Source organism: Macadamia integrifolia, unplaced genomic scaffold, assembly GCF_013358625.1.
Source record: "Macadamia integrifolia cultivar HAES 741 unplaced genomic scaffold, SCU_Mint_v3 scaffold1844, whole genome shotgun sequence".
NCBI lineage: Eukaryota > Viridiplantae > Streptophyta > Magnoliopsida > Proteales > Proteaceae > Macadamia > Macadamia integrifolia.
This window is the reverse complement of record NW_024868381.1, coordinates 1-23,850: the sequence shown is the minus strand read 5'-3', so window position 1 is coordinate 23,850 and position 23,850 is coordinate 1. Positions and strand designations below refer to the sequence as shown.

Here is a 23,850-nt window from a genome sequence, read left to right as displayed (position 1 = left end):
TTGTTTCCTTCCATTGTTTATGTTGATTTCTTGCTTTCATTGTAAGATCAAATTTTTTGTTTTCAATTTGTGAGAGATTAACGTGGGTTTCATGGTATTAAAAGAAAAAAAAAAAAAAAAGAATTTGATCAATTAATTGGCGAAACCTGAAGAATGTATGTATATGCACGCTCTCAATAGTTCGGTTATTCTTGCACAAATTTGAGTTTTTTTTATCATTTTTTTTTCTCACAGGTGCTGCCATGAAACCTGCAATTTTTTTTGTCTCAGACCTTTAATGGAAATAAACTTATTTTAAGATACTATTTTTTTTGTTTGTTTCCTAATTGAATGGTAGAATCTAATTTAATAATGATTTGATTACTTTTTTTCCTTTATTGGGAAAAAAAATCTTCTTTTAAGTTTTCACTTTAATTTGGAAAGTGTGGAAAGTGCAATACAACTGTAATTAATGGTTATGGTACAAGTAGGGGTGTCAATTCTTAAACCGAACCGATAAAACCGGCTGGACCGAATTGATAATAACACGGATCAAATCAAACCGAAGCCTTATTGGGTCAGTTCGATTTGGAGTATTGCAACCCCAAAACCAAACCGAACCGCACCGGAAACCAAATGAACCCGAAACCAAACCGAAACCGGCTCAAAACCTAGACCGAAACTAAAACCAAACCGGTAAGAAACCGAAACACTCCAAAATTTATTAAAAAAAATCAAAATTTGCATAGTTTTGTAAACATTTGTATGGAAAGTCGAATCCAAACTGGACCAAAAACCAAAACCAACCCGGTTACAAATCGATTTAAGAAACCGAAGACAAACCGAAACCAAACCACACCGAAACCGAAACCGAAACCAAACCGAAATCGGAATTTCCTTATTGGTTCGGTTTCGGTTTCAACTTTCCCACACCGAAACCGACTCAACCCCGGCCAAAACCGAGCCGGACCGACCGATTGACACCCCTAGGTACAAGTCAGTGTGTTAATTTCATTCACAAGTTTTTTTATTTTTTATTTTTTTCCTATTTTTTGATTGAACCAAATTGGTTCCTAGTGAACCAAAAATCAATTCAAAACAAATTAAATGGTTCAAGGTGGTCTGACAAATCGGTTCGAACTGGACCAAACCAGTTGGGTCGGGTCGACCCATTTCCCTATCAACGTTTGACTGTTGATCGGTCAAGGGTTGACTGTTGACTGTATTTTTTTGTTTGCTTGGAAACATTTTGTGAAACTCTTTTATTAGTTTCACTTTTGATTCAGTTTCTATTTCTTAAAGTGTATTCTTTTATAAATAGAATCATAAATAGATTTGTTTTGCTTTCTGTTTATTTCTAGAATTGATTTACGTGAACAAATTACATAAATATGTTTGTTTCTGTTTCTATTTATTTTTTACAGTAATTTATATAAACAGAATATGAAATAGGCCTATTTCTACCTCCTTTTCATGCCTTCTATTTATATAAATAGAAACAGAATTTAGTTTGGATTCATTTATGATGTAAAACCAAATGTAAATAGCCTATTTTATGCATTAGAAAGTGTATAAATTGTTATATAAACAGAACCAAACATTAATAAACAACTGTGATAATGAATATACACTAGATTTCTCAATATTTATAAATCTGTTTACCCACCATAATTGTAATTTTGGGATGTGCCATGTGATATTTTATTTATGAGATTATCATAGTGGGTCGCTTACATGGACTTAGGTTTGGAATGTTTCCATTTAATAGGCTGAAATAGTCCATAATATTGTATTGCACTCAAAACTGAACCCATGAGCCATGTCTGCAATCTTGTTGATGGGATTCTATGACTTGAGTGACGATGCTTCCGTTCAACGGTCTAGTTTCTCGGGGCATGGAACCACCACCGGCAGTGTTTATAGATTGCCCTCGAGGAGACCATATGATAAACTTCGTGCTCTTGCCACCACAGGTGAGTCTTCATTTGGTCGATCCTGCTCGATCGAGCAAGGGTGATGTTATTGAGCTTCATGGAATTGGGAGTCTTTGTCTTGCCACCACAGATGACGGGATTTCTAATGAAGTGTTATTTAAAGCATCTCATTTTTCTAAGAAAGAGCACTGTGTATTGGGCGATCTTGTCACCACAGGTGTGACCCCAATGACGTAGGATCTTTCACCCAGTTCTTTTGAGTTTTCCTATTATTTTGTTATGGGAACGAGACTGGTAGAAATTTGATCATTTGCCCACTTGGTCATATTTATTATTTTTTATTAGTGCTATTGTTATGATACATGCTTTGTTATGCATATTTTGGTAAACTAATTTTTGTGTTTACTAGCTATGGCATCCCACTTTGCATCAATCAAGGCACTTAATGGCACTAATCATGAGGAGTGGCTTGAATCCATAACTGTGACGCTGGCAATCATGTGTTTGGACACTTCTTTGTTAACTAATGAGCCTCCCAAACCCACAGTTAAAAGCAATACTAAAGCCAAAACACTCTCCAAAGAGTGAGAGGAATCAAACTATTTGTGTACCTTGGTTATAAGGAACACCATTGATAAGCCTATTAGAGAGAGTATAATTGAACCAAAAAAGACCAAGGATTTTCTGGCAGCAGTTGCCAAGAAATTTCAAAAATTTAACAAGGCAGAAATGGAAACATATTTGAAGATGTTTTCAAACACAAAGTATGATGGTGTTGGTGGAGTTCGCAATCACATTTTGAAAATGACTATGTATGCGAACAAGTTGTCTGCTATGAAAGTAAAAATATCTGATGCATTCCTAGTATGACAGATTATAGAATATCTCCCTGCTCAATTTGATTCCCTCAAGACATCCTACAATGCAAATAGTCTGCAATGGGATATTGAGCAGATGACCTCCATCCTTGTGCAATAAGAGGAGTCAAAGAAGCTTGATGGAAATACTGTTCATTTGGTTACTAATGAAGCTAGGAAGAACACCCAAAATGATGGAAAGAAATGGAAGAAGTTTAAAGGAAATTCTAGAAATTTCAAGAAGACTGGTCAGTCCTTTAAGCCTAAACAGGACAATTTCAAAGGCAAAGGTTAGGGTTCCAAGGGTTTTAAAGGCAAGTACAATTAATACAAGAAGGTTGGTCACAAGAAAGCTGATTGCTATAGTTTCAAGACCTTGAAAGAGAAGAACGCTGCACTACTGGTTTCCCATCTCCAAGATATGATCATAGGTACCCCTCTAGCTTTAGTGTGTTCTGAATTAAATCTAGTTGATGTTTCCCTTAATTCTTGGTGGTTTGATACCGGAGCCAATATTCATATCACTAATTGTGTGCAGGATCTAAGAAACAAAAGGAGACCAAATGATGGGGAGCTGCACATTTACGTAGGGAATGGCGAGAGGATCCAAGTATAGGAGTAGTTGATCTAACTTTTACTTCTAGTTATGTTTTGGAGTTAGACAATGTGGTTTATGTACCGTCACTTAGACGGAAACTTATTTCAGTTTCAAGAATGGATAGCAAAGGTTTTGTGCTTAACATTGCTAATAATAAAATGGTTTGTTATTTTGGATCCCAATTGGTTGGTTCAACTATTTTGCGTGATGGTCTTTATATGCTTGATTTGCATTCTACTCCTACTCCATCTTTAGATTACTCCTCTACTGTAAATGTTGCTTTGGGATCTAAACGTATGAGGTGTGATGTAGATTCTTCAATGTTATGGCATAAATGTTTAGGAAATATCTCTAAACCAAGGATGGAACGGTTGATTAAGGATGGTGTTCTTCATCAGGTTGATTTTTTATATTTTTGTACATGTATTGATTGCATTGAGGGGAAACTCACTAGAGCTAGAAACAAAGGGGCATTTTGAAAGGAAGAACTAGTGGGTTTGATACATACTGACATATGTGGTCCTGTCACTCCTATTGCAATGGGAGGATATTGTTATTTTATTACTTTCATTGATGATTACTCCCGTTATGGTTATATTTATCTTATCCAAGAAAAATCAGCATCACTAGAGGCTTTTAAAAATTTTCAAGCTGAGGTTGAACTTAAAATGGAAAAGAAGATTAAGGCTATTAGATCTAATCGAGGTGGAGAGTACTATGGTAGGTACGATAAAACTGCTTGTAATCCTGGACCATTTGCTAAGTACTTATAGGATTGTGGCACTAATGCACAGTACACCATACTAGATACTCCTGAACAAAACGGTGTTACCGAAAGGCAAAATCATACTCTTATGGACATGGTGAGAAGTATGGTAAGTAAGTCTACTTTACCAGATTTTTTGTGGGGAGATGCATTAAAGACAGCTATATATATCTTGAACAAAGTTCTAAGTAAATCAGTTCCGAAGACTCCACATGAGTTGTGGAATGGCAGAAAACCTAGTATTAATTATTTCCATGTTTGAGTATGCGTAGCAGAGGTGAGACCCTATAGCCCATAGATGAAGAAACTTGATCCCAGGACCATCAGTGGATATTTTACTGGCTATTCTGAGAGGTCAAGAGGATATAGATTTTATTGTCCATCTCACACTACCAGTGTTATTGAGTCTGAGTGAGTAGTTTTCATTGAGGATGATATGAGTACTTCATCTATCCAGCCACGCAGCTTCACGCGCTGTTGTACCAGTACCTCTTTTCCCATCCTCCATGGTTTCGGTCACCTACTGAGCAGGTGACCATTCCTATTCAGTAACCTGTGGAGCCTATGGCTCCAATTATAGATCAGACCCTTACTGAGCCATCAGTCATAGAGGCACCCTTGAGAAGGTCAGAGAGAACTCGTCGGTCTCCTATTTCTAGTGATTTTTTCATCTATCTGCAGAAGCATAAGTTTGATATAGGGATTGAGTCTGATCCTAGAACTTTTCAGTATGCAGATGATAGCTCTCATTCTCTTCAATGGATGGATGCTATGCATGATGAGTTAAAGTCCATGAAGGCTAATGATGTATGGGACTTAGTTGAGCTACCTAAAGGTAGCAGGCCCATAGGATGTAAATGGGTTTTCAAGACCAAAAGGAATGCTAGAGGTGACATTGAGCACTACAAGGCTAGACTTGTGGCAAAAAGCTTCAATCAGAAAGAAGGAATTGATTATAAAGAAACTTTCTCACCAGTGTCTACCAAAGATTCTTTTAGGATTATAATGACCATGGTTGCACACTATGACCTAGAATTGCATCAAATGGATGTGAAGACTGCTTTCCTAAATGGGAATTTAGTGGAAGATGTATACATGGAGCAACCTCCAGGTTTCAAGATGACTAACACTGAGCACATGATTTGTAAACTTAAGAAGTCACTTTATGGTTTGAAACAAGCTTTCAAACAGTGGTATTTGAAGTTTGATTAGGTTGTTACTTCTCTTGGCTTCAAAGAGAATATTGTTGATCAATGTATATACCTTAAGATCAGTGGGAGCAAATTTATCTTTCTCGTTCTTTATGTAGATGATATACTTTTGACAAGTAATGACTTAGGCATTCTACATGAGACAAAAAGATTGTTGTCCAATCAGTTTGACATGAAGGATCTTGGTGAAGCATCTTATGTGTTGGGAATTGAGATTCTTCGCAATCTGTCATGTAGTGTTCTTGGTTTGTCATAGAGAGCTTATATTGACCGAATGTTGAAGCAGTTCAACATAACTAATTGTCTTCTTTGAAGGCACCTATTATGAAAGGTGATAAGTTTTCTAAGTATGATTGTCCTAAGAATGATATTGAGCATGCTCAAATGAAAGACATACTATATGCTTCTGCCGTTGGTAGTCTTATGTATGCTCAGGTTTGCACTCGATCTGACATTGCTTTTGCCATTAGCGTGCTTGGTAGGTACTAAAGTAATCCTGGTTGGGCGCATTGGATAGCAGCAAAGAAGGTCATGAGGTATCTTCAGGGTACTAGGGAATTTATTCTTACTTATAGGATGACAACTGCACTCAAGGTGATCGGATATTCAGATTCTAACTATGCAGGGTGTTCGAGATGACCTGAAATCGACATCTAGTTATAGTTTCATGATGGCTGGAGTTGCTATATCATGGAAGAATGTGAAGCAAATGCTTATTGCTTCTTCTACGATGCAGGTAGAGTTTGTGGCATGTTATAAGGCAATTGTTCATGCACTTTGGTTGAGGAACTTCATTTTAGAGCTTTAGGTAGTTGATTCTATTGCAACGCCTTTGAGGATGTTTTGTGACAACTCTGTTGCAGTATACTTCTCGTGTAATAATAAAAGTTCTTTAGGTTAGCACATTGACATCAAGTTTCTCTTGGTCAGAGAGAAAGTTCAAGATTCACACATCACTATTGAGCACATTTCTACAGATGCTATGATAGCAGACCCACTAGTTAAAGGATTAGCTCTGATGGCTTTTCAAGAGCATGTTACTCGTATGGATTAGTTGAAACTTTGGATGTACTTTATTAGTGGGAGTGCAATTTTTATTAATATAGACAATATTTATTCCTTGATGGTTTACTAGTATTTGCTTTCTTGTATTGTTATTATTGTTTGTAGTTTATGATATTATTTCTATTATCTATACAGATGCATAGTGTTATCCTTCGGTTGTGCTAGAGGTTATTTATAGGATACACACTTTTATGCGAGCTAGTAAAGGTTTCTCAGTTTGAGAGCTTGGGCTAGCGTATAGGGACTTATGGATCCAGTCCACATTGGCTTCTTGATAAAAGGTGTAGTTTGCTTCTATACTAAGTAACTATTTTGGTAGTTCTAGTGGTAGTTTACCATGTGAAGAATGATTCCAGTGAGCTCCCAATGTTGGAGTAACTAGCGACTTTAGTTGGAAGTCAAGACTAATTTAGATTTGACATGTTCGATCACTGTGACATGCAATTTTCATACCACTACTTTACACGTATGTAGCCCAAAAACGGGTGAGAGTACATCACTTTTACATGTAGTGTTCCATTTCAACTTAAGATGTGATGACGCTTACGATTGAGTGTTTGTGTTCTTGCTTGGTCCAAGGGTGTAATGTTTTAAGGTTAGCTACTTTCAACACTTCCTATTTGTGATCACAAATTATCTAATCCAAAGTTGAAGCAATGACATGTTACTGCCCCAGTGGGAGAATATAACGTTTTTCTATATATGGACTAGTACCAGTCATTGTGTGGGGTCGGATTAGTGGTTGGGTGTTGATCGGCAGGCTGGGTTGGATGAAGACCGGTTCAGGAGTGATCTTCTAATAAGAATCCAGGTCTTTGGTTAACCGCCTTAAAGTGTAAAACTAGTGGGCCTTTTTACAATTGGGTCCCATTATGGGAGGGTCCTACTTGTATTCTATTTCAGGGTTAGTCCCTGCTCCTCATCTATATAAAGGAAGCAACACCCATTAGTTGTTACCAATTGACAATTTATATAGAGAAGGGAGCAGACAAAACTAACAAAGAGAGAAAGCTCAGGGAAGAAGATTGTAGAGAGGGAAAGGCTAAAGCTTGTGGAATCTTCCCAATACGATATGGATCCGGGTATGTGTTAGATTCATGATTGTATTATCGTTTCTTGTTCATTGATTCATCATATCGATCTTATAAATTATTCTTACATGGGAAGCCTAGAATAATTGAGAAAATGTAAAAATACATCGAATCTTAAAAAGGCTTAAAAAAATGTAAAAATAAATCAAAAGAAAAGGATAGAAGTTTGAGAGATGATTCAAGTTTAGCCTGCAAAGCAATTAGGGAGGTGTGGACATCATTGTAGATGCTTTAATTGTAGAAGCATCTTTACGCACATCGGGGAGGGGCAATGTAGTCTTCTCACACCTATTCCAGTTTAGGTTTTTCCTGCACTAGACTGGCAGGGTTTGTTTTACTGAAATAAATAACCAAAGGGGGAATTGGCTTCAAGTCAAATCCTAAATTCTAAGAGTTTTTTAGAATTAAATTGGTAGAATTAGCCAAGCATGCCTTTAAGAGCCAAGTCCAATTTTTTGAGCCAAATTGGGACATATAGTAGTCATACATAGACATGACCGAAGTAAATGGAGATTAGATCCTAAACACATATGTTTACTTGCACATAGGGTGAAGAGGAGTATATATGGAAGCAAAAAGAACATGTGTTGGATCTTCACATATACTTGCAAGTGAATGTATATGCAAAGGATCTATTCTCAGTTGATAAGTTCGAACAAGTCCTAAGCCAAAATTTATGGATAATTTGTTTTCCAATTCAATCCTAGGTCAAATCTAAATATGGAAAGTGACATTTTAATTTAAATTAAGCATAATTTGCTCCAATATAAGAATTTAAAACTCAAGTAAGTGTAGGGTCCACTTGGATAGTCTCCATCAAAAGATAAGGTATCTGAGGCAACAATAGATGAATTGACGAGATTAGGATAAGGAAAATTATACAACCATAAATGTAAAATTAGATAGGGAAAAAGAATTCTATAGGGGAAGTTTGTCTCCTGCACCCAGACATAGAGGCAAACTGACCTCTTTGTTGGCCCCCCATGAAAGGTAGAGATTTCACCCTTGTTAATGCTTCCATCAATGCTGTCACTGGTTCCTGCACTGAGGGGTGTCAATTCGTGGCCTGACCAGACTGAACCGATAGAAACCGATCGTTTATAGACTGGCTGGGCCCGGACCATTTATTAAATGTGTCAGGCTGATCTTAGTCCTACTACTTGGACCATCAGGTGCCCGACCGAGACCGACTGAATAACATCTGACTGAGACTGGCTTATTGTGCACCGGCCTGGCCCGACCCTTTAATGATTGCAGAATACCTATTTTACCACCCACATTAAAGAGTAAAAACTAAAAAGTAAAGAAAGAAACCAAAAACCCTAACCGACTACGGACTACCCTTCGACCTTCTCCTAGTCTCCTTCTTCCACCTTCCTCTTCGTTTCTTGTTACGCTGCAGTCCGCCGCTATGTTTCTCCATTGTCGTCGACTCGCCAATCGCCAAACACTCTTCGTTTCTATTTGGCCGACTGTTATTGCGCCGTGGATGTGTTTCTCCATTGTTGCCAAGTATTTCTTCACTGTCTGCAAGGAGAAAAGTACAACTTGGTTAGTGCTGCCTTTCTAGGTACGTTCTTACTTGGATTTTCCATTTTCATCACCATGTTCCTTGATTTTGTTGTTTTTGTATATGTATAAAACTGACATGTTTAAATGAAAAGATCGACTAACTGCACTTACTATATATCAATTCTGGAATGGTATTGGATTTATGAAAGAAAGTAATAAATCAATTTTGATCTCCCCAAAAGCTTCATTCTCTTTCTCTGCATCTCTCATTTGTATTAGCATCACAACTGCAACACATTGCCTTAATCTCTTCCCATCTCTCTTCTCCCAAATCCCCTTCTTAGCCTTTTCTTTTCTACCCATTCGGGTTCTCATCCCCTCCAAAACCAGAATTTCAAATTTCTCTATGGAACCAACCACAGTGGTCTCCATGAAACCCTTTCCAGAACTTTCATTGATCTTCTTTCCATGTTCCCCACATAGATCACACATTGGCAAAGATTTTAGCAACCATTGATGCAGATTGTTTGTCCCCATCAATGCCATCCTCTTCAAAACATGCAAAAAAAATTTAATTTCATATTAAAACCAAGGGGAAAAAAAATAAATGGAATTCAAAATATATACTGTATTTTGATTTTGTCCTTGTGTCCCTTGTTCTGTTCAGAGTTGGCTTTTCATTTAAGCCTTAAACATTATTTAGATATGTTGATAAGTGGTTATTGACCCACAGTACTAGATTCAACTGATGAACACTAAAATGTAAGCAATGTTTGTACTAAAATGCATGCAATGTTTGTTCTTTTATTTAATTATTTATTTTTCCCTTTTAAGTAACTAATATTCTTGTTTGACTATGGATTCCAATTTCCTTTCATTGTGGAATGCTTGCTTATTATATTTGTTACAGATCATCAAGCAAATGTTAAACTCTTACAAATCTTCATTATTGATTTATTTTTTACTGAATAGATGTCAAGTCTTATTAACGTGAAGTTTTATTTTGATGAAGATTCATTTTTTATTTATTATTTTACAGTCTATTGTTGTTTTATTCATTTGAATTACATAATGTCAAATAAAAAAGATCAAGAAGTTCGGATGTCTGTTGATGAAGTAAATAGAGGGAATGGTTCTAGTCTATCTAGTTCAAGAACTGCATCTGATTATAACACTGGATCAGTTGTGTCATCGGCTATAGTTAGTACTTTACCAAGAAATAGGAGAAAAACTTCCATAGTTTAGAAAGAGTTTATTAATATCCCTAAAGAGAAAAATCCTGATGGAAGACAAAGAGAAAAATGCAAGGCTTGTGGGAATATATATCTGGTTGACTCATCTATCAATGGCACTGGCAGTTTAAGGAAACATCTTAAGTGTTGCCTCAAACATAAAAATAAAGATGTTGCTCAAATGTTATTGGGTGGAGGTGATGGGAATATGGCACTGAAAACTAAGAGGATTGATGCAGATGTAGTACGAGATATGATTACCACATTTATTGTCAGACACGAGTTGCCCTTGGTATTCATCGAGTATGAAGAGTTTAGGGCTTTGATTTCTTATCTTTACCCATAATTCAGTCCTATTAGGAATACCCAAATGGTTGGTATCTTGAGGTTGCATACTAGAGAAAAAAAAAAAGGATTAAGGATTTTTGAGTTCCTTCAATGGTAGAATGTTATTGAATACTAATTTGTGGACCTCTATAACCACTAACTCTTATATTTCTTTCACTTGTTATTACATTGACACAGAATGGGTACTACATAAAAAATTACTGAAATTTTGCATCATGCCACCCCCACACACAGGAGCTAATATATGTGAAATTGTTCTCTATTACATTAGATAATGTCGGTGCTAACCTTTGTTTTATTGAGCACTTGAAAAAAAGTTTAGTATTGAAGAAGGCATTATTGTGTAGTGGTGAGTTTTTTCCCAATAGATGTTGTGCTCATATATTGAACCTAATTGTACAAGATGGTTTGAAATGCATTGATGAATCTGTACATCTTGTTCGATCGAGTGTAACATATGCGAAGGCATCTCAAACAAAGTAAAATTTCTTAAATGCTATAAACAATTGGATATACCAAGTCAGAAAGGATTGCATGGAGATGTTTCCACAAGTTGAAACTCGACTTATCACATGCTTGATTATGTCATCATCTATCAGACTGCATTTCAACAACTAGAATTGGTGGATAAAAACTTTAAAGTGTGTCCAAGCAATGAGGATTGGAAAAAGATTGAACACTTATGTTTCTTTTTGAAACATTTTAATGACATTACTAAATTATTGTTTGGGTCAAAGTACCTAACAGAAAATTTATATTTTAATAATGCATGGAATATACATTTGTCTTTGTTGAAAACGATAAATCAGGGAGAAGACTATTGAAGAAGATGGCACAAGAAATGGAAAAGAAGTTTGACAAGTATTGGGACTCATATAGCATCATTTTAGCTATTGCAGTTGTATTTGATCCTCGTTACAAGCTAATCTTTGTTAGGTATGATAAGATATACAGTTTGGATTCAACAGTAATGGAAAAGTTTAACCTTGTGAAATTAATCTTAGCACGACTCTTTGAAGAGTATCAGTGCATGGAGATAACTGAGGAAGATAGGGGATTACAGTCACATGCTATTGAGGACAATACAGTTGGAGATGTTTTAGATTGGGAGGTATAAATCATTATGTTTTTTCTTTTTGTTTTTATTTTTTTGGTTGTTTAAAACATATATTTTAATTCAATATATTACATTATTCATTTTAATTGTTTTGTTTTGTAGGAGCTATCCATGTATGAGAGTTCCACTATTAATGTAATACAAGATAAATCTGAATTGGATTTATATCTAGAAGCTAAGGATTAAAGATCTGATCAAGCATTATGATGTATTGGCCTTTTGGAAGTTACAAGGAGCAAAGTATTGTAATCTTTCTCGGATGGCACGTGATGTGTTGGCTATTCGGGTATCAACTGTTGCTTCTAAATCTACTTTTAGTGCTGGAAGTAAAGTCATTGACAAAAACAGAAGTAAGTTATTACCTACAAAAGTTGAAGCGTTGATTTGCCTTCGAGATTGGATGTTCGGAGTAGACTTTAGAGGTAATTTCTAAAAATTTAAATATACATTTTTCATCCGTTAAAAAAAATGTTGCTTCATCACATTTTTTTGTCATATTTTAATATCTTATATGTCCTCTTGTTCATTTTGTACACTTTTAAAGCTGAACCAGTTGATGATGCCAGTGATTTAGCTAATGCTTTGGGAGATGTGTTGTCTTTGGATGTGAGTGGTGATACTAATATTATAGTAGAACCTACGCAAAGATCTTCTAATGCCTCTACTGCTACTAATGTTTAGTCTATTAGGTAAAATTTCACAGGTAATATCATTCTTGTTCTTTGATTATGACATATTCGCTATCCTTTATCTTTATATTTACTAATGTTTATGTTTCATCTATTTTCTATTAGGTGGGATTCATGTTGAAGCACTCCATGTTGGATCAAATCAGAATATTTTTGGGTCATGTATCCAAATATTTAACTTTGGAGATGTTTAGATACAAATTTAAGATTTCTAAATATTTTAATTGTGGGATGCTTGGATAAGGATTTAGGACTTTTTATGATTCTAAATATTTTAATTGTGGGATGCTTGGATAAGGATTTAAGATTTTTTTTATGATATTTCTAAATATTTTAATTATGAGGATGTTGAATCAAATTTATGGATTTTTTATGTTGTTTTTAAATATTTTTATTGAAGAGATGCTTGCAGGATCATGATGGATCAGAATTTTGGTGTCTTTGTTGAATTTCCATTGACATCATTTAACTGTTAGAATAGGTATTCATGGAGAAGGGTAATTAAGAGAATATTTTAATCATAGATAGATAGATATATTTGAATGAGAGTAAATGAATTTGCAATCAACAAGCTCGGTTAGTATATGTCAAAAAGTCAAAAGGTTTTACAAATATTTGATTTCTCGTTCGGTTAAAGTGAAGTAGCTAAAAAAAAAAAAATGAAATGGTTGGTTTTGAATCTCTTGACTCTTTATTTCTTGTCATTTTTTTGGGCTTGCATGAGTGGGCTGGAATATAAGAGCACATTTTCAAGAGGACCCGTTTAAAATCGGTTAAAGCCTGTTTGACATTAAACATGTCCATAGCCTGGTTAAGGCCTGACTAAAGCCTGACTATAGGCCGAGACCGGCCGACCGAATATAAAGCGTACCATGCCCTCACTAACTAAGCCCGATTAGTTAAATGGGCGGACATGGTGCAACCTTTGACAGTTTTCAAGCCCGATTAAGCTCAATCGAAACTGGACCGGCCCGACCGGTTGACACCCCTACCTGCACTCATGCAAGGTCCACACTCCCCCAAAGGAAACACTTCCCCAATGCCAAACATGGAACCATGAGGTGAGCAAAAGTATGTATATTTTGTTATATAGAAAGGAAAAAATACAAACCTGATAGCTTTCGTAGCTCATTTGGTTAGAGCACCCATTTAGTAAGCGGGAGGTCTTGAGTTCAACTCTCAACGAAAGCATTTTTTTATGGTCTTATTTGGTTTGTGAAAGTTCATGGAAATGCGTGTTTTACATATTGGGTGTTTGAACTTTCATCTTGAACATAATTTTTTTTTTTTAAAGAAAAAATTTAGTCTATTAAGGTAAGCCTTCATGTTTCATTATGACCATATATTTATAGTTTGTAACAAAAAAATTATATTTTTTGGGGCATGTGACAATATAGGCCAAGTAGAAAATGCTGGCAGAGGTGGTCCAAATTGCCACATCAAAGAGGATCCTTGACTTCACATTATATAATAGGAAATTCTTCATTGTTTTTTTTTGCTCTTGAGAGACTAAAGAAGTTAGATGACTTTTTCCAAAAATAATACCATAGCTGCTAGAGGTGCATTGGGTAGCATGACAAGGTTGTCAATCCTATGAGAAGATAAGTTCCACTCCCTTTTCCTTTTCAAAATCAAATTCAATCCAATTATTATTTGGTTTATCCATTCCGATTAATTTTCATTTTAATAAACAGTTTTGATTAAAAAAAATTCACACCATAATCTTATAAATCTGAACAGTTGAAATTATCATATCATTCTTTAATATAAGATAAATGTAAGTGCCAGCAAAAAAAAGGATGATTGACTCAATTAGACTATTCTTACCTAAAAATTCCAAAGAGAGAAGAACAAAGGATATGTGAAGCTTAGGGCCTGTTTGATTTTGTTTCTAGAAACGGTTTTTTCATTTTTTTGTGCTCAGAAATGGAAAAACACTCCAAAAACCATTTGATTTTTCTTTTCATTTCACTTGTTTTTGGAAACAAAAATAGAAATTTATGCCTATTTCTGTGTCTAGAAACAGGAATGGAGAAACAAGTTAAACTTATTTTTCTGTTTCTAGAAACAAGTGGGAGCGACAAAATTTGTGAAAAACCCGATACTTCGCTCGACCTACCCAAACTCCCAACCCATTGTTGAAACTTCTTGCTATCCAAATGCGGTGATTCCAACCTGGTTGTGCGAAACTCACAATTTCGGATTGCCTTCGTCCTTCTAAAGCTCATCTTCATGAAGCATACATGCAACTCCAACGTCATGCCTTCACTCGTGAGTTGCATTCTTACAACATCATGCTTTCACTCATGTCTTGAACTCGACTACACTGTTGAAAACTTTTCGGGAAACAGAAAAATCAAACACCTTTTTGTATTTTCAAAAATCATTTCTTAGCATAGAAACAAAAAAAAAAAAACCATTTCTACTGTTTCTAGACATAGAAACAAGAGAAACAAAATCAAACGGGCCTTTGGTCAGATAGTGTTACCATCTTTTTACAGGGATCAGTCTCTTATGATATTTTAACAATGAAAAAAAAAAAAGTTACCCGTTTGCATTATTACACCCTTAGACATAATAGGGTTCTGAAAGACTATGTTGTGTTTTTCCCATCACGCTCTAAAGATGCTCTTGCACTTCCTTTCATTGATTTACACGTTGATGTGCTCCTACCCAGTAGGGCAGTGTTTTATTTTTCCCCGTTAAAATATTATAAGAAACAAATCATGCCAGCAAAAAAATGCAACAAGGCAATTATATTTAGTTTTGTTTGTTTGTTTGTATCTGGAACGAGCTGTAAACTCGGACGTCCTGAGTTCGACTCCCACTAGGCACACCTTGTGCCACTCACACGGGGTTGTTTGGTACTCTTCATTGCCTTTCAATAAAAGTTGAATGATTCTCTTTCAACCTCAGTATGACTCGGTCCATGCGTTGTGAAGTCAGTATGGGCCCGCGAGACTAGTCAGGCCAAAGGCTTGGATACCCGTCATTAACAAAAAAAAATCTAATTTTGTTTATTTGATCATGTTCTTATCAGCCTTGGTTCCCATATCTACATATACAATTATAGCAGGAATTAAATTATTATTATTATTTTTTTTTTTTTGGAATGATAGCAGGAATTAACTAACAACCATTTAAATTTTAAAGTGAAACGCGCTAAGTTGTTTATATATGAATGATAACTCAATTAATGCTATTAGATCAACTAGTGTCATTTTTATTTCTATTGAATTTTTATATTTCCCTATTTTCAATTTTAAAGAACTTTTATCTTAGCGTGGAGTCTGTAATTTCTTGTGGATTTTCAGAGCTCATAGATGGGTTACCCAAAGAGTATGCTTTGTGTTATGTGTCTTTCATGGGCTGCTTTGGGACTTCATATTTAACATTATAATTTGAAAGGGGGAATGTTGACCTCTTTTTCTCAAATGATGGGCTATTGTTTGTGTTTTATGCGGAAACCCCAGGTATCGTTTTTGATATAGGGGACTTGCCGTATCAATTTTGTGCATCAATTCTACTCTAAAATGATTTGCATTTTATTATTAGCACTCAAGGTTTAATGCAATACTTTGTGTTCTTAGTGTCTCCTAACGTTGCTCTGTTAGGTGGCATTGAGTGTCTTTAGCCAACAAACATTTGTTGTTTAATACAGATTCTAGTGGTTATTTTGTGGGAGAAGTATAAAAAAATATTAACGGAATTGGTAACAGAGAACATGTGATCAGTAGGTTGGTTAGGCCTTGTTTTTGGTTCCGTTTCATCTATGTTGTGGTGCTACTTTTCCCAGGTGGAGATATCATATTTGGGTGTTGGATGTGCTTTGATTTTATTCTTCTATCTTTATATATTTCACAAAACTATAGTTGTAATACCCTACTTCTTAAACCCGGTCTGATTACACGGTTGACCCGGTTTAACCATGCAGGACTTGAACCGGAGAGAATTAGAGCGGGCTCCTTATGGACTATGATGGCAAGGGTGACTTTAAACACCGGCTGGCCCGATAAGTCCGAGCCAGTGCCAGAAGAGACGGGAATACCCAAGTCGTGTACATGCACCTATCATAAGGCCATGTAGGGATAAAGCAGGTATGTAGCTGTATATTAAGGTGCATACATATATTACACATATGCCAAGGGTGAGATTCGCGCCGAGGGCCGAATTCTGTCAAAATCCCAAGTTTTGGCCCTCAGGTGGGCGGACAGGTGGGCGCATCCACCCACCTGAGTGACCCACCCATGTGAATTACTTAGCATTTTAAAGAAGTATATATAGCATTTATACTTTTCTTTTCTCATTTATGACACTCGTACGTTGGTGAGAAGAGAAGGAAGAGGAAGAAGAGATGGATTTCAGCGGCGCCGAGGCTTGATCTTCCCATTTCGATGCCGAAAAAAGTGATCTTCAACACTAGATCTACGTTTAGAGGTTAGCAAAGGCTGGGTTCCTTAAACTTTCACCATACCCAAGTAAAACCCTTGATTTGGGTAGGGTTTCTTGAGATCTTGTAAATCCCCCTTGAAATGATGAATCTAAGGTTTAATAGATGATTTATGTGTTGATCTTGAAAGATTTGAAGAAGTATTTACAAGGTTGGAGAAGCATTGTGGATTTGAAGTGATTTTGGGGGTTTGAAGGTGTTCTTGAGCAAAGAAGGTAAGATGGCTTCCCATTCCATAAATCTAACCTAGATCTAGGTTAGAACCATCCTATAAGACCTTGAATGTGTGAAGAATGGGTTTGGAAAAGCCCCATTTGAATCTCCAAAGATTGGGGGAAGTTGAGAAGAAACAACAGGTTTCCCGCCAAGACCTGTGGGCCATCTGGCCCGCCTGTGGGCACCCGCCTGAGAGGGCAGGGCCCTCGGGCACAATCGACGGGCCAGACCGGTGGGCCAACCTGTGAGCCACCCTGCCCGCCGGTCTTAGCAGACCCTCTGGCCCAACCGGTAGGCCAACCGATGGGCCGACCTACCCACCGGTGGTCTGACTGGTGGGTCAGACAAGTGGGCTGTCTGACCCACCCGAGAGGCTCCGAATGTGATTTTTTTGTCCGATTGGACCAAAATTGGACGTGTGACCTTCTTTTAGGATTCTAGACATGATCGTGTCATTGGATCATGTTAATCTTGATTCCAAAATGGTGAAATACTAACCCTGCTCACTCATGATAGGTTCACCAAATCCTATACTTCTCGCACCGGATCTCACCCGTACCGAACGGGAGTCCTTGTACACTACAGGTAAGTGGGGAGAGGACGTTTGGCCTTGTTTCAAGGCATTGTTTGGCATTCATTTAATTTTATCTAATCTAGTCATGCCATCATGAAAATGCTATGTAGATTAGTCATCCTCACATTGTTATGCATGGGTGTTGTGTTTACTTTCTAAATGCCAAGTGATGATATGCTTATGTGATGAATGTTGACATCATTGTGCATGATGCATTATTAGACTAGATGCCGTAGTCGACTTGGAAACGAGTGCATTGGTGGCCCGTAGTATGGGACATGGTGGCACTATACAATCGTACTATTGTCATATAGGAGCATGCGGTTTAGGATTATCACCTACCCGTGCTACGACCCTTCCCAACAGGGGTTAAGGTGTTGGGTTACCATTTGGGGGGAAGCAGTGATCGCGGTTGTCAGGTCACTGTGGCGGTTAGACATTACGCCCGGCTGGTCATTAGGATAGTCGACAACCCGGTGGTATATTCAAGAGGGCCAATCGTACTGCTTTTAAATTGTTGGAGTCAGCACCTTTAAATTTCAGTCATTTACTTTATGTTGAGAGTCGGTGGTCGGTATGTTTTTATTTTTTCGAGTACTCACGGTGGGCCTTCTCCGACAGCCCTATGGGCGTATCATGGGATGGAGTTCGTGGCTCGTACCCGGAGTATATGCGCATTGTGGTTGTAGTAGCACTAAACCAAAGACTTAGTAATGTTGCTTAGGTGGATGTGATTCAAAATGTATTGCATAGCATGTAGTGCATATGGTTGTGATTTGTTGTGTGGACTACTGTGTGGTCCATCTTTCCACTTACTGAGCTAGTGAGCTCATCCCACGTGTGCACCTCTTTTAGATGATTTTGTAGGTCATCCATCTGAAGAGCACGGGGTGGGTCCCACAGTCGAGTTCCCTGAAGAGGACTGGTAGGCCCCTAAGGTGTTAGGGCACGGCACTGATTGTTCGTGCGAGAGTTGTGCTGCGAGACCGCAGTTCTGATGCCGAGCTGAGCTCCACTTCTGGTGCCGAGCTAAGCTTCACTTTTGATGCCGAGCCAAGCTCTACCTTGTGAAGCCGAGCTGGGCTCAACCTTTGATACCGAGCTGAGCTCTAGGTTCTGATACCAAGCCGAGCTGTATACTCTGATTTTTTACGATTTCTTTTATGTACTTGATATGTGAATTGTACTTTCATTGTGTAAATATCATGCCTTCGGGCCCACATGTATATAACTATTGTATCACAATTCAGGTATCAAGTATTATGGGAATATTCACAGGTAAACCAAGTCTTCCGTTGATCTGATAAGCTTTTATTAGTTGTGTGTATGCTATGGTGGAATACTGTATCAGATGATCCTGGTAGGTTTGGGTTAACCGATGTTAACCCAGTCACTGGCCCGGTTCTGTGTGAACGGGGTGTGACAACGGTGGTATCAGAGCGTGATGTTCTAGTCCACTCACAGCATACCATTAGAATCTCGTAGAATCTATAATAGGAAAATGGGATTGGGTTAATGTAAAAGCTTTAAAGAGTTTAAAAGCCAAAGAAAGAAAGGAATAAAGATGGTTGCATTTAGGTATTTCATTCATGGCATGCGTGAGAGGAGATAAAAGGTAAATTAGATTGGTGTCATAACCCATTGAGTACAGAGTTTAACGAAATTTCGGCAGCATAACGACGTAAAATGAGATTTCCAAAAAAAATTTCACACAAACACCTGATAAACAACAGATATATAATATAACACTGATCAAAAAATTTATAAGACACCACAACTAAACTACACAAGTCATCACACATACGAATTCACCACAAAAACCACTATTAAAATACATTATCCCACAAATAATTTCAGTTACAGTGTAAGTACAAAGAATGAGAAAAGAAAGGAAATATACAATAAGATCCAATAACAGGAAACAGATAAGAAGCTGGTGTGGACGAGCTAAGTCCTCACTGATCCTCGTCGCCGTCGTCTATGATTACTACGTTCGTCGGAGGCCTAGAGTTGATGTTGAGGCGATGATCGTAGTAGTCAAACCTTGAGTTCACCAGCCGTACCTCCCTCCGAAGTCGGCCAAAATCTGTTGAGATGGCATTGGTCGTGGTGTCCAAGTCCTGGCCCAGTCTGAGGAAGGAGTTCTCCAAAGTAGCCTGCCTCTCCAGGATGTGTTCCTCCCTGGAAGCACTCTCGTCCAGCCTTCTTAGCAGCTGATCTTGGCCATCCTTCAAAGCCCTCATGGAGGACATCATGCCCTCAAACGTATATGCACCACTCTCAGGTGGTGGGGCTCTATGCTATGAGGCTGCAGCTCTGGTGGAGCCCGGATTGGTACCTCTCGACTCCTGAGGCACCTCTTCAGGGATGTCCTCATCCACCCAATCATCCTCCTCATCCTCACTGGACTCCTCCTCCATGGGAACATCCTCCATAGGTGCAGCTCTCCTATCCCTACCTCTCTGAGCTCCTGCTCTCTGAGGTGTATCCATAAGGGTGTGGAGACCCATCCTCAATAGGTTACCCCTGTCGAACTTGTCCGCCGGAGTCTTCCCCTCCTCGCCACTCAGGTCCACTTCAAAGAACTCAAAGATCCTAGTGAGGATCCTGCCATATGGGAATCCTCCATCCTCGGGGTGAGAAGTGTGGTGCTCTATGGTCTTGAGGATGACGTAGGGTAAGCACAAGTGCTCGTCACCTCCCTCTAAAGCCTTATAGATGCAGAAGGCTAAAAAGGCTACCATGAAGCCCACCTGGTTCCGATGACCTCCCCTGGGGAGCAAGTTGAACTGGACCAGTCGGGAAAATACTCGAACCTCCGGGAAAAAGGATGTCTCAGACTCCGGACGGGCACTGCTGCCACAGATGGTCTCATAGATGTAGTCCGGTGTCTCCAAACTCATGAATGGGCCCAAGGGCTTACTCCTGGGAGGACTGTAGTAACGGTGCCCGGCTGCAGAGATGCCCAAAATGCTGGCCAAGGTGTCCACGGTCAGCTGGATGTCCACCCCCTTCACCATACTGGCCATAGTATACTCACCGTACTGATAGGAAACCTCCAGGTTACAGTAGAACCTACGAACCAGCTACTCGTAGCACGAACGGTCTACCTGGAGGATGGACTGCCAACCCAGTGCTGTAAACCTCTCGGAGCTGAACCTTGTGGAAGTCCTCGACTACCACGGTCTTCTCCATCATCACCGACCTCTTCAGGAAGGCCGGCCAGTTGGCTGCTGCCTCTGAACTGTGAAAGAGCTCCTCATCGTAGTCAGAAGGATCAAACCGGGTAGGTCCGGGTCTCCATGTGCGGGGGGCTGGAGAACTAGTCCCACACTCTTCCGCTTAGAAGCGGTGGTCTTATGTCAAGTGCCAGAGGATACGGGCTCCTTGCCCTTGCGAGATGACATCCTGGCAAGAAAAGAGAAAAGCAGGGTGAGTAAAGAAAAAAGGGAATAACCAAACGAATAGAAAGATGGGTGAGCAATAAGAGGAAGCCCCAAAACTCAATTTTCACAAAACAGAAAAGCGACAAGACAAAGAGTAGGGCAAAACAGCAAGGCAATAAGAGGCATATAAGGCATGACAATTAAAGAAGGAGAAAACCCCCAATTCTCAAGGTGAAAGTCCAAGCTAAGAGAGAGTGCAAAAGACTCACCACAGAGAAAGCATGAAGCCTACATGCTTATAGATGAAATGCCATCAATCTACCAATTAAAATATGCAAAGACATCTACTACTATGCCATTGAGGTCCACAAATACCAAAGAATGTAAAGAAAAATCAAAGAAAACCTAACACAAAAGATGGATTTTCATGGGAAGAAATAGGATTTCACACATAAGGTATTATCTATGATCTCTACAGTATGTTAAGTACAAATCAAGCATAATGCATCGCAATTGAGTCATTAATTGGGAGAAAAGAGCAAGAAATGAAGAAATCCCCAAATTTGAGAAAAACTAGGGCACGGTTGGGGTTTTTCTCAAAATGGAGAGGTAAATCCTAGAAACTAGAAATAAATCACTTAGAGAGCATCACATTCATATGAAATCACTATTCTATGGAAAGAAACATGGAAAGGAAGTGAGATTTAAGACAACTCATGAGTTCTACCCCAAATTTCAAGTTTTGAGAAGAAAATGAGGAAGGAACTTACTTGGAAGTGGAGGAGATGAATCTTCACAAAAGCGTCGGATCGTTGAGTGGGATTGCGAGTGGAAGCATCAAAATGTTCTCCAAAATCGCCTGGGAGAGAGAGAGAGAGAGAGAGAGAGAGGAGAATGGAAGGAAATAAGAATGAACAGGGTTTAATGCCCTGTTCACGATTTACAGCACGGGTAGGACCGACGGGCCACCCTGCCCGCCGGTGCAGCCCACCGGTTGAGGAAAACTTGGAAAAAGAAATGGGAAATTTTTTTTATTAATATAATTATTATGATTATTGTTATTACTCTTGTAATTGCATGTTATGGGCAAGTGGGACCATTGACATGCTTGTTGAAGCACTAACCCTGTATTTTTGGAATCAAGTTGCGGTTAGTTGTAGACTATCATACACTACAATACCCTGCGTGTTGGCATATAATTATGTGCCGATATAAATTCTATGGTGTTTAACCAATGTGATGTATGATATGTTCCAGGTACAGGGATACGATGATACGTACTAGATCCGGTAGCAATGCCCGAGGTACCTCGCGTGGTCCTTATCCGGTCGGTCGACCACCGAATCCCAGGAGGTCCCGCTCTGTGGGGCAAACCTCACCTCCACCACCTCCAGGGACCCTTGGTCAGGGTGGGGCACATGGGGACCCACCTATGGCTACACTTCTAGACCCTCCACTGGTTATTACTCCGAGGGATGTTGCTACCATAATTCAGCAATCACAACAGGCTTTTCAGCAACAAATGCTTCAGCAACAGCAAGCATTTATGACTGCTATTCAGCAACAATTGGACCTTTCTCAATTACGTCAACCTCCCTGGATACTTACTCCACAGGATCCACCTGTAGGGTCAGGAACGGGGCCACAAGTGGGAGGTACACCTCCAATCCCGCCGTTCAGTATTCCTCCATATGGGGTGCCCCCTCCATACTCTTACTATCCGGCTTATGCTCCCAATTACCTGCCGGAGAATAATACGTCAAAGGTAGTGCAGTCATTCAAGAGGAACTTACCACCTGTATTCTCTAAGTTGGGGAGTGATCCTCTGGAACCAGACCAATGGATCCAAGAACTAGAGAAAATATTTGAGGTGATTGAGTGCACGGATGCACAGAAACTCATTTGTGCGGGGTTGCAACTCAAGGAGGCCAACTCTTGGTGGCAAGCTTTTAAGCACATATTGTTGGTTGCCCATCCAGAACCCACCTGGGAACAGTTCAAGGAGTTGTTCTTGGACAATCATTACCCACGTAGCTTCAGAGACCACAAGGAGACTGAGTTTATGGCTTTAACTCAAGGAGGTAAGACTATCCTTGAGTACCAACAGCAATTTGAAAGCTTGTTCCATTTTTCCCCAAGGCATATGAGGACAGTTGAAGAGAAGGCTGTGAGGTTTCTAAAGGGCCTAAAGGCATCCATTGGGTCTGTACTTAAGGTCTTGGATTTGACTGATTCTGGCCAGATTGTGCAGAAGGCCAAGACCATGGAGGATAAGCAGAAGGAAGAACAATCTCTCATGCCTAGACTGTGGAAGAGAATAAACCCATTTCCGGATATGGGTAACTCCTCCAAGGCATACCGCGGATCGTATAGTTCTGGGCCTATGTATAGGCAACCCTATAGGCCATCTGGCTACCCTCCTAGACCAGCTGGTGGTTCGGGCTCCACACCTTTTCGCCCGAATGCTAGTGCGGCACCTACAGTTCCAAGGTTGCCCCGACCTCCATCTGCAACGGGTCAAGTGCAGAGGGGCCCCACCCCAATGCCGACATCTCAGATTCGTTGCTTTAACTGTCATTCATATGGGCACTATACAAAAGACTGTCGGGTCAGATCAGCCTTGCCCTCCAGTCAGCCCTCGGCGTACCGACCTCCCTTAACTCGGGGAAGTCAACCGTAGGGAAGGATGTATGCTCTATCAGCTGAGGAAGCTGAGGCCAGTACAGAAGTAGTAGCAGGTACATTTTAAATTAAGAATTTCCTTATGTTAAATATTGATGACCTACTGAAATTATATACATTGTTACACTAGGTGTCCTACCCAT

General features: G+C 39.0%; 1 protein-coding gene, 1 long non-coding RNA gene and 1 other non-coding gene across 4 annotated transcripts; all 3 read left to right on the top strand.

The window, feature by feature from the left end:
• The first annotated feature begins 948 nt into the window (after positions 1–948).
• Positions 949–3,550, top strand: LOC122064979. Its single transcript, XR_006135873.1, has 2 exons — positions 949–3,201; positions 3,309–3,550. It is a non-coding gene; the product is annotated as an uncharacterized LOC122064979 (long non-coding RNA).
• Positions 3,551–8,737: 5,187 nt separating this feature from the next.
• Positions 8,738–12,678, top strand: LOC122064978 (zinc finger BED domain-containing protein RICESLEEPER 1-like). 2 transcript variants are annotated; one of them, XM_042628774.1, is made up of 3 exons: positions 8,738–9,071; positions 11,403–11,704; positions 11,813–12,678. In XM_042628774.1, the coding sequence occupies exons 2-3, from the start codon at positions 11,423–11,425 to the stop codon at positions 11,894–11,896; spliced, it is 366 nt and encodes a 121-aa protein (XP_042484708.1). In that variant the 5' UTR covers positions 8,738–9,071; positions 11,403–11,422; the 3' UTR covers positions 11,897–12,678. The 2 variants fall into 2 exon arrangements, with proteins under 2 accessions (XP_042484708.1, XP_042484707.1); XM_042628773.1 differs by lacking the exon at positions 8,738–9,071 and having other exon boundaries at positions 11,050–11,704.
• Positions 12,679–13,516: 838 nt separating this feature from the next.
• On the top strand, positions 13,517–13,590 carry TRNAT-AGU. The gene has a single exon. It is a non-coding gene; the product is annotated as a tRNA-Thr (tRNA).
• The last annotated feature ends 10,260 nt before the right edge of the window (positions 13,591–23,850 follow it).

What these genes read in the sequence shown, in the direction of transcription:
- LOC122064978 (XM_042628773.1), top strand. Translation starts at nt 11,363, where the DNA reads ATGGAATATACATTTGTCTTTGTTGAAAACGATAAATCAGGGAGAAGA. An exon ending in GAGATGTTTTAGATTGGGAG is followed by an intron (nt 11,705 to 11,812) that starts GTATAAATCATT and finishes TTTGTTTTGTAG; the next exon opens with GAGCTATCCATGTATGAGAG.